This window comes from Buteo buteo, chromosome 24, assembly GCF_964188355.1.
Source record: "Buteo buteo chromosome 24, bButBut1.hap1.1, whole genome shotgun sequence".
Taxonomy (NCBI): Eukaryota; Metazoa; Chordata; class Aves; order Accipitriformes; family Accipitridae; genus Buteo; species Buteo buteo.
The window spans coordinates 3,926,092-3,937,173 of record NC_134194.1 but is presented as its reverse complement, the minus strand read 5'-3'; the positions used below and the strand labels follow the sequence as shown (position 1 = coordinate 3,937,173).

The 11,082-nt window shown below is 51.1% G+C and overlaps 1 protein-coding gene across 1 annotated transcript; it reads right to left on the bottom strand.

The window, feature by feature from the left end:
- Window positions 1–703: 703 nt before the first annotated feature.
- On the bottom strand, window positions 704–9,029 carry CATSPER3 (cation channel sperm associated 3). The gene is given in 10 exon segments (XM_075057096.1): window positions 704–803; window positions 1,942–2,102; window positions 3,136–3,311; window positions 4,022–4,061; window positions 4,449–4,621; window positions 7,470–7,477; window positions 8,002–8,195; window positions 8,198–8,224; window positions 8,343–8,368; window positions 8,951–9,029. Coding segments are annotated over 10 exon segments (984 nt in total).
- Window positions 9,030–11,082: the final 2,053 nt, after the last annotated feature.

Below are 11,082 nucleotides of genomic sequence, written 5' to 3'. Positions count from 1 at the left end.
TGCATGATGGGGAGGGGGTCAGGGTGGCTCGTTCCTCATCATCTCAGGCAGGTCGACCACTAGCCATCACGGCCATCGTGCCCGGGCTTTGGGGCTGTAGCTCTGTACCGGTACAGCCCGTGCCGTGCGGAGGAACGGTTGCCTCTCCGCAGGTCTCCTCTTTCCTTCTCCCATTACCCAAAGCCTGGTGGGTGTGTTTGCATGAAAACTGCCAGACGAACCCGAGCGGGTTGTTCCAAGATGCTAATCAGCATCAGAGCCCAGAAAGGAGCCGCTTCGTTCAGAGATATCACAATCCATTTCCTTAGCGCGGGTCAGTTTGCTCTGACTCAGCAGCCCCTTCGCTACGCCGAGGCTGCTTGATCTTAGGAGGAGGGAGCTGGCAGGGAGAGCACTGGAGGTCTGGGCTCTAGTCCCAGCCTTGCCACAAGGTTTCCAAGAAAAGGACCTGGGCTGTGATCTTTTCTCAGCCCACAGCTTCTCTCAACGGTGACGTGCCTCTCTCCATCAGCGGCTGCCCGCAGCGCAGGGCCAGCACTGGTGGCTGCGCTTCTACCTGGGCAGGGAGCAGAAAGGAGAGCAGATATTTTGTGAATTATTTTTAATCATAAATGTTTCTGGTGTATTTTAATGAAGGTTTGAAGAGGAGGTTGCGGGCAGAGCTCTGACAGCCACCAAAGATCATGTTCCACCTAAAGAGCTTTTAACTTTTAATCTTCTCATGATCTGGCAACGATTTTTCTTTCATGACTTCCACAATCTCTCTCAATATGCCAGTATGTTCATAATAGTGATGTTGCAACCTGCAGTGAGAGAAGAGCATGGTAGAAAGATCCCCAAATACCATGCAAAATGGGAAGTGTCATGTCTCAGGTGTACAGAGAACTGAACCCTCCGCAAGCACCCCTCCATTCACCCGGCAGGGCAAGGAGCAATGGAAAGATCCCAAGTATTTTGCATGATGTTGAGCCCCCCCATCTCTGCAGATTTTCTTTAACATCCTTGTAAATATTTTTCTCCCAAAAGATCAGAGGAGAATGGCAGAAGTGCAATCCAGGACTGGCTCCGCAACGTGTGCCATGTGCACAGCAAAACATTTTCAGAAGCACTAGTCCTAATCAGTGCATTCAAAGTATGGGGGGAAAATAATACAGAGACTCCTGACAGTAACCGCAGTCACCTGGGGAATGGGGCAAAAGGGAATTTTTGATATCCAGGAATTTTTTTCTGGACTCCAGGCCAGACCACGGGTGTTTTAAACAATAGGTACCAAGCTGTGATCATAGGCTTGCATCACATTAAGGTTAACCTAAGACATGTAAAACTCAGCAGTCTCCATTTGGGGGATTTGTGGGAGGTTTTTCTGGTTACATGGTTTAGACTCACTGCCTGGGGTTAGTCGTTCCCTAAACAAGATCCAGAGAAGTCCATTGCTGAGGCAAAGCACAGGTCAGCCTGGACTGCTGCTGGAGTAAGGTGGCAAGTCCTCCCCTCTTGTCTCCTCATCTCCCAAACTTGGGTGCAAACATGTCCTCCAACCCCACTGCCTCCATAAATCTGGGATTTATAAATCTGGGATTTATAAAACTGGACGTGCTGGGGCTGGGGCGCAATGAAGAAGCAATGAAGAACAGTGAATTTGCCAGCAGGAAACAGCCCATTTGTGATGGACACCGATCCCACACCGACACTGCACGGTGCTGGGAAATGGCGTTAGCCCTCCTGACAGGGAGGAAAGCCATCCCGTTTCTAGCACGTGCCGTACGTTGGTACCTTCCTACGCTCTCAGCACTGCTTGTGCTGAGACCAGTAGCATTTTCTTTAGGGAGAGCAGCCTCAAAATGTCCATTCATTCCAAGAAAATAATTCCGTACATCAAAAGGGCATCTGTTTTTGTAACTTGGAGTCTCTCTTGTAGTCACCGGCTCCACTGCTGCTGACCTGTTCAGTGTGTCATCCTGGAGGTCCAGGAACGGCAAATACAGAACAATAAATGGGACGGTAAAACAAAGACCCTCTGTAATGATGACATTGGAGTGGCACAAAGTCTTTTTGATGTCATCCAGCAGCTCGCTGAAATCTTCACCTCGAGTGATTTTGCGCTGTGAAAAAGAACAAGCCCAGGAAGAAAACGCCGTTAGCGAGAAGGAGGTGACACTTAGGACTGTCCCCCTGCAGACCGCTCCACGGGCTTCGCACCGGCCGTGGGCTGGAAACGGGGTTTGTCTGTGACCCCCATCCCCAAGGCACTTTTGGAGCGGGCAGACGTGCCAGGCAGTGCAGGAGCTCCTGGGTGCCGACGGGATGGGGATGCCTGTCCCAAGGGAGGCAGCCCAGGGTCTCCCCAGCACCCACCCAGGCAGGTCCTGCAGCTCTGCAGGGACCCCCACCCCTGCCCTTGGGGTGGGACCCAAACCACTGACCCAAATCGGTCACTCAGTCTAGTACTCGAACCAGTGATTTTTCTGGCCCAAAGGCAAGAACACTCTCCACCAAGCCATCCTGAACTGATTATTTTTAAATTACATTTGCTAAAAGCAAGAATGAGCAGAAGAGTTGGGGGAAACAGGGAGTCACATTGCTCTAATCATTTACATTTCAGTGACAGCTTTACTGCATTTATTTCAAGTCAGCTTTGCAAAAGCCCTTTATCAAGCAGCGCACAGCTCTCCTACAGATGCTGCAGCATGTGTTTCAAGCCCGTAGTAGCATTTTGGATACTTCGCCTCAATGGGCTGCGAGAGTGCGGGAAGGAGCATGACCTCCCTCGAGTGCTCACAGAAAGCCAGTCCAAGCCATTTCTGGACAGGGCTCTTGGCTTGACATGACCTAAAAGGATTTCTTTTTAAACTTCTCTTTGAAGTTAAACAAACTCAGACAAAACCCATCAAAACCAATTAAGAGTTTTTCTCCACCTTTATAATACTTTAACCGCTATGTGCTATCATAATACTCTTAGCCACACAGATGATGAGCCTACCAAATAGGCATATAGGATCTACAGCCTGGATTATTATAAAAATGGGCAAGGAAAGAAAAAGAAATTTTTCCTCCAGTTCATTCACGTCTTGCCCTGTTAAACAACATCCGACATTTGCAAACAGTGCTACCTGCCCACAGCTGCCCACAGCCCACCTGCTCCAGCGTGACTTGGTTGCTCACATTCTTCCCCTCCTTTTTCAGGATCTTCTGTTTCTTGGCCCAAACAGCAGCCGCCTTCGCTGCTTCGCAGTCCTGTTCATACTTCTGAGTCAAGTCCTGCCAATGCCAAACCACAGGGATGCGAGTGAGTCCCCGAGCACCGCTCACAGCTGGTGGGTCAAGAGATCGGTCAAAGAGACTTGGGCTTCAAAAAAAACCCCTGCTCCAGCCCCAGCCCTGTGCAGCAGCGAGAGGTGTTAAGCGGGACCACCTCGGGGCTGGCAGCCGATAGCTGCTGGGGAGCAGATGCCTCTTGCTTAGGATTTGCAGTATTCCCCCAGCACTCCCAGCTGACCCTGGCCCCGGCTCCACGCAAGGATTCGTTGCAGAAGGGCCAGAGGCAGCTACAAGACCACGAGAGCAGCCTGGGTTAAATCAAGGCAGAAACGGAACGTGGTTGAGAGGACCTGGGTGCAAAGGCTGCACCCAGGGGACCTGGGGGTGGCTGTGCTGGAGGAGCGGGAGCTTTTGGCAGTGATGGAAAAATAGTCAAAGCAGGAGTGTAGACATGACCCAAAAAGGGGACCGTGGGAAAAGATACACTTACTCTGCTCAGGGACTGGGGACTTTGGTATCCAGCATGTTTCTAGCTGCACCAGAAGCCAACTTCTGCAAGCAGCCAAGCACCAGCTTTCCAACCAGAGCCTGTAAGCTGGTAGCACACACACACACCCGCACACACACACACACGCACACTCAATGCACAGAGTTCGTATGACCTGGGCTCTGGTAATCAGACGTGCAATCAACTTATTGAAGATGATGAAGTTGCCCAGCAAGATGAACATGACTATGAACACGTGGCTGCTCGTAAACCCTTAATGATCCATCTCGCGCTGTAAGTCTGTCCAACCATCAACCTGCAAATGTATTTAAGCAGACCAGAGAGTTAGTTCCAAACCACAGCATAACTCACAATCCATATGAAATCTTCCTCTTCTTTTTCTTTCTTTTTTAAAACCGATCACAGTTTCTCTGTTCCTCAGAGGTCCAGGTTTAAATCAGCTAGTGCAGATCTTTTTGCTGTCAGCTTCCGAGATTTTCCCCTCTGAATTTGCAATACTGGATAGGGAAGTTTGTCTATCAAAGCAAATTTTCCCAGGGATTTGGAATATGAGTTCACTGCCGAGCAGGTCATGCTTTCCCTAATGAAGTCACAGATTAATCAAAGGGCTTCTTCAGCAGCACTCCAAAATCTGCACTTTGTCGTTTGCCTGAGACAGACTGGAAAATGCTGCTGTACTTACGGTTACTAAATTGAAGAGCATGAAGAGGGCAGCCTTCAAGCTGCCCCAGCTTTCAGCATCTCCAGTTTTGGGATCTCCGTACCATCCATGTCCCAAAATGGCAAACACAAACATCAGCAGGAGCAGCAGGATGAGGGCATACATCACTGTCTGTACTGTCTGGCCAAGAGTCTCTGTGAAAACATGCAAAAGGAAAACCAAATGTGTGATCTCTAGGTGAGGGAGATGCTTGGTGGGGATGAAGGCTGGGAAGCGGGGATGTGGATGTGGGAGGTGACAGCCTCCCTGGACCACCTCTGAACCAGCTCCCTTGCATGCATCCACAGGGCTGTACTGGGAATTAAGGAGAGGAAGGGGGTAACTACCATGGTGCATGAGATCATGACAAAATCTAGAGGCTCTGGCTGTGCATCAGCCTCTTGGACAGGAAAATGGCCCGTGTAGGGCTCAGTGGTGAGTAAGTGCTGCACAGTGGCAAAGACCAAGGGCTACTTGGTCCCAGAAGCATCACACCTAGCACACACGGGCTTCTCACTGCCTTTTGAAATATGGGCAGGTTACTAACAGAGCAACAGATTCCTGTTGATACAGGATACAGCTGTTCCCAAGCTTCTACATTAATAAATTAGCTGAATAAAACCGAGCAGTGCTATTAACCCTCATGCCTTGGGGTCTAAGCATAACCTGGAGGTAGAACAATATCTCTGCTGCCCTCACTGTCCGGCTGCTCGTGCCCTGCCATGCAGGATGGGCCAGGATGGGAGACAGGAGTCCGCAGTCGTCTCCCATCCCTTGTGGCTGCTCAGCCTGGGAAAGCCTCGTGCAAAGCCTGAGGTCACCGGGAAGGGACACGATATTGCTTCTGAGATCACCTCACTTCTTATAAAGACCTACATATGACACCAACATATACAAAAGACGCTCCTGGGAGTTGATGGGAGTGCTGGTTTGGTGAACTGAGCTTATCATTGGTAATAACTTTTAGGGAAATGCAAACTTTCCCATTAACTGCGAATCACAGCCAACCTTGTGCAGTCCCTTGCATCCATCCTACGTTACCCTGGCGAGCAGGAGCAGCACGGGCTGGCTGCTCCCCTGGTGACATTGTGCCTGCTAGTGCTGGGGGGGTCTTACACAGGGCACCCATTCAAGGACTGTCCATCCATCATCTCTGACTGCCAACAGCATCTCAGGTTAAAGCTCCAAATCGCACTGTGCAGGGCTAGAGCAAGGGGCTCTTCCCAGTCTCCTCCGGCTGCCAACATCCCGAGCTTGTTCGGATGGGTTAGGGACTCCTGCAGCAATTCCCTACTGTTGCGAGTCTTGCCTGCTCCACATAATCATCCCACCACGCTACGCCCGGGGCCGCAGGGAAGGGCAGGATCCAACGCAGAGACACCACGTGCAGCCGCGTTGCCTGCAGAACCATCTCAGAAAGTCCAAACCAGCCCAGCCCTAAACCCACCGAGTTTGGTACAAATTCCTGGAAGAACCAGCGAAGGGTTTTCCTGCCTCCCTGCACACATAGGTCTCTCCGGTAGGCGCAGCAGGGGAACAAAAGCCATTCAACCCCCAAAAATCAGGTGACATTTTTGCCAAGTTATGTCATGGCGTTGGGCAGGTTTGGGCTGTGGCACATGGTCATAAAGAAAACCAGCCACCCAGAGCTGGGGGTGACAGGAGGGCCGTAAAACGCTCCCGGCAACTGCAGGCTGGCGAGTGCCTCCGTGCAGGACCGTCACCTCATTTTTGATTGCCAAGGCTTCTCCGGCTGCTTCAGGAACTGCTGTGGAGTCCTATGAGCTTTTATTAAGAAGGAGCTTTGTGGTTCGCAGTCTACACAGGTAGTAAACTACATCGGAATTAATCCTAAATATATTTTTAAAAAGCAGAAAAGTCAATTTTTTCTTTTTTTTCTTTTTTTTTTTTTTTACAGAACAACCTGGCATTTTTAAAGTTTATTTTGAAATTGAAATAAGGATGAATGGGGCCTACACTAAAACAGGGATTGCAGCTAACAGAACGTCTCTGTATGGAATACAACAAGGAAATTATTTCCTCAAGGTGGAAATTTATTGCTCCAAGGTGGAAGGCAGAGTGTTTTAAAGAGGTTTTTAATTAATAAAGGGAAACGTGCCAAGAATGTGTTGCATGTTTGAGCTCTCTGCATTAAATACTGCTAACCTGTTGAGGGCCAATTTAGGCTTCAATTAATAAATAACAATACACACAGAGGCATAAACAGCCTCGTGCACCTTCAGCAAAATGCATTTAGACAGCCCTATCACATTTTAAAACAAATTTTAGGCAAAGAGGTGTTGTCTCTCGGGATGCCAAGCGGCTCAGGGCACTTGTCCCTTTAGATCAGGATGCAAAGGCAAGTACCAAACGCCCCCGGAGCTGGAAAGCAGCGGCGTGGCTTTGCAGCATATTTATAGCATCCCTGGAACAGGAAGGGACTGTGAGAGCCTGAAGAATTTTCCTCTTTGGTATTTTTTTCCCCCAGTAATGCCATTCTAGGCATTCTCACCCAAAGCCAGGATGCAATTTCCCAGTGGCCCCGGTCCCTTAGGTGTTAAGTCCCACTGACCTCCATCAAAACCTAGTGTTGCATGGCCCAGATTTTCAAAGGCATTTAGGGTCTTAAACTGCAGGTTTGTGCCGAGTGGGATTTTTTTTCAAAGCACCTCAGCATTTTAAGCGTCTCAGGGGGGAACGGTGCCAAATCTTATCCTACAGGCTTTCTTCCTCGTGGTCCCCAGATGAGGCATCTCCTGGCAGTGAGTTCCACAAGTCCATAGCACGAGGCTCAAACCAACGAGCACACACTTACCCTGATTGAAATGTCTCCCCATTTTGCCATGCATCAATTTGCTCTCTTATAAGCAGCCAGACCAAACTGGAGCATCTGATCCCCCATGCTTAAACCATTCATTATTTCATGCGCTTCTACATGTCCTCCCTTCTCCTAGCGACACAGAATAATTAACATATAAAAGTCTGGTGATAAGTGAAGTTTACGATCCAAACTAGAGGAATGAAGGCTCAGAAGTGAACATTATAAGAGCCCTGTGCCCATAAACATCCCACTTCTGGTGGGCTACCCAGCCAATTAATTACACGCAGAAATGCTGGCTGAGCATTCATTGCCCACATAAGCTCCTTGCTCAAAAACAAACCTCCAGAGTCGTCAGGAGAAAACTAAGTAGGAGATGGTGTGCTGGAGAGAAAAATACACACAGACCAAGAATAGGACGTGACCTATGTTTTATAGGTTTGGGGATTTTTTTTGCGTCTACTCTGCTGTAGTAAAAAAGAAAATCTCTCTTCTCCTTGGGGGAAGAAGAAACAGAGGAAAAAACAATGGCCAAGCCACGGGCTTCTTAAAAAATCAGGAATGACTAGACTTCGCTTTTGCTCACAAGCTACTGCAAGCATCAGCCCCTCCTGGGCCAGGCAGCCCCGAACTCCTGGGTACGGCAAAGCCTCCCCCCGCTCCTGGGCTGGGGATCCCCCCTCTCTGCTGTGACTTAACTAGCGAGCGGAGCTTTACTTGATGATCTGGAGTATGCGGAGGGTTTGGAGACCTTTGGTCATCCCCTCCGGGTGCGTACGAGGGGTGATGTCCACGGGCAAGACGTGTGGGAGGAAGGCAATGAGGAGGACAGCGGCGTCCGAGATGTTGGAGCCGCTCTTCCAGCAGGTGATGGGGTCTGCATACAGCTTCAGCAAAAGCTCGGTGGTGGAAAAACAGCGACGAAGAAGGCATCCGTGACCTGGAGAGAGGAGGCGGTGAGCCCAGGTAGCTGCCTGCGGCTGCCAGACCCCGCGCACCGAGCCAGCGCTTTTGTATTAAATGTCCCCAGGACCATTTCCAACACGAGCTGAGCTCACCCCACCGCAGTCATCATCACGGGTCACTGCCCAGCACGGGAGGGTCCTGGCCGCATCCCAACACATCACGCACCCCATCGGCTCCTGGGAGCCGGGCACGCGCCGCTCGCTTCCCTGCACGGAGCCTGGTCCTGCAGCCAGAGCTCTCGGAAACCTCCGACGCTCGTGACTGGGTTTCTTGACATTAGCCAGGCCTGGCTATATATTACTGGGATATATAATTAAGGCTCAGAGGTTTGTGTACAGTAGCTGGCTTGTGTAAGACAGGGAAATCAAGGAGTGTGACCAAGAGGGATTTTTCAATGTGAAAATTGAGTATTAAAAGGGTGCTTAAACTAGCTGTGCTAAAACCGCAAGGGGGGGAAAGGGCTGCCGTGGAAAGGACTGAACAATTGCATTTTAAGAATGATAATTATCGAATAAGTGAAGGGATCTGAAGCTGAAATGCATTTCTTCCAAGCCCTGGGCTGGTGCAGGCGATGGCACGGGGGCTGGCAGCCCTCCTGAGTGGCCACGGGGGGCCGGACCCCCATTCCCCCCCCCATCCATCCCCTCCTGGCCGTGGCACGTGGGAGGGTCCCATCACACCTCACCTCAAAAAAAGGTACCCCAGCACGACCGGCAGCGGTAGGTGGTCTCCACAGCCAGGGAGATGGCGTCGATGGAGATGATGCAGATCTTGGGCATCGTGAATTTGCGGCTGCCCAGCAGCCTGCGCGGAGAGGGACAGAACTTGGCGTCCTTTCTCCTGTCAGAAACAACAGCAGAGCTGGAGGGAGCTCTTCCAGTTTGCCATCTTCTTTTGTTGCTTTTCCCGTGACCCACCCCAGCTGCAGATCCTGCTCCTGTCCGAGTCCTCCCTTCACCCAGGCTGAACGGGACCCGAACCAGCAGGTCCCACAGCACAGGCATCACCTGGGGGGTGGCTCCGCACCAAAAGGACTTTGCTCCATGTGTACCTGAGCCGGCAGAAGGGAGCACGCCTTGCAACGGCCTCCAACAGACACTGGAAGGATCTAGTGAGAGAACTGGAGGTGACTTGTCCATGCTGGGAAGGGTCTGGATGCTCCTTGTGCCACTTCCCTGATGGCTCCATGAAATAGCCGGGTGCTCCTTAGCTTCCCCAAGTGACTCTTGGCATGGGTGGAACTTGCTGTTTGATGTCACCACCTTACGAGGTCACTTCCAGAAGAAGAAACCACACAGGCAAGTGCTGGGGCCAAGTCCTGGATAAACAAAATTTCTGGATTAGCAGTATAACAAGCAGATGCTGATTATTCTTAATTTACTGGGTTTGCGTTGCTGTGTGTGTCTAAACCTGCTCTTACCTGCGGGAGATGAGCCAGGATGATGCTGCGTGGACACGGGGCTCCCTCCTTCCCGGCATCCCGAGGGAACGGCTCGTCTCCATGCCAAGGTGGGAGCAGCCAGCGGTGAAACGCTGCCGGCCCCGCAGAGGAGCATCCCACCATTGTGTCACCCTGGCACTAGTGTCTAACAGCAAAAAAATGCCGAGCGCTCCTACGATGAGGTGTGTGTTCGAGCTTTGCGGGGTGTAATCCTCCTTCGTGCACCCACCACCGGTCTGGAAATGGTGCAGGAGCCCAAGCACAGACCTCTGCTCTTTCTGGGGACCCTTCCCAGGCTCCAGCATCCCCGCAGCCCGCGTGGGCTGGCCTGGCTCTAAGCAGAGGACCGCTGGCAGCCGTGCCTGGACTCTTTCTAAAGTTCATTTGCAAACGAGTTGTCAGTTCCTCACCAAAGGGTCCAGCTCTGCGACAGATCTTCAGCGCGAGCAGCGCTTACGTAAACACAGCCTTTGATGTCGGCGGGATAACTCACATCCATGTCCGCTTCTTGCCTTGGTTCCTTAGGAGAAAAAGTATTAACAATTGCCAATTTATTTCAATTAGTCAGCATCTCTGTGCTTGCTAGGCTGGATGCTCTCTGAGCACTTGTTCCAGGACACACACGTTTGGCTAATCCCAAGGCGCAGCTTTGAGTAAGCCACAAATATTTGTTTATTGGAGCAAACAACTGTGAAAAGCCGAAACTAGCTCATGCAGAAGAACCCATTACCTTCAGTTAAGTGGCGATCCCTTCATTAACCTGAGGCTGAAAAGGCCAGAGGAGACGCACACATCTATAAGAAGCTGCAGAAAGTGCGAGGCTTTCAAAATTGTGTTTTGCATGACTGAAAAGCACTCGCAGAGAGAAAAGGCAGAGCAGGGCTGAGGACCTGGCAGGATGCGAGGCTGAGCATGAAGGCAGTGCTGGAGCAGGGATCGGAGCAAACACAGAAATTGTGCTCGTCACTGAAAACTAGGGATGCTGCGAGCATCCCTGACCCAGGGCCGAGCTATCTGGGGGACATAAACCAACCAAAAACTTCAGTCCGACGGGATCTGCCCTGTGGTTTCGCTCTGCTGAATCCCCAAGGCTCCAGGTGGGACCGATGCAGAGCCAGTGGCCACCGGCACAGCAGCCTGGACACATCCCAAGGGATGCTGTGGTCCCTCCAGCCCCATCCTGGAGCCGGGGATGTGTCACAGACAACGGGGAAGCATCTGAAAAGTAATCACGTCCGTCTGTCCTTCCAGCCTCGGGAAGCAGCTGGGTGAGGCTATGTCCTCGTTAGCCTTCTAACATCCAACACTGCCCCTGATGAGAGGTTAATTAACAGAGAACCCACCTTTTCTTCAGCCACTCCACCACCATGCCTCGGCTGCCAGTCTGGGCA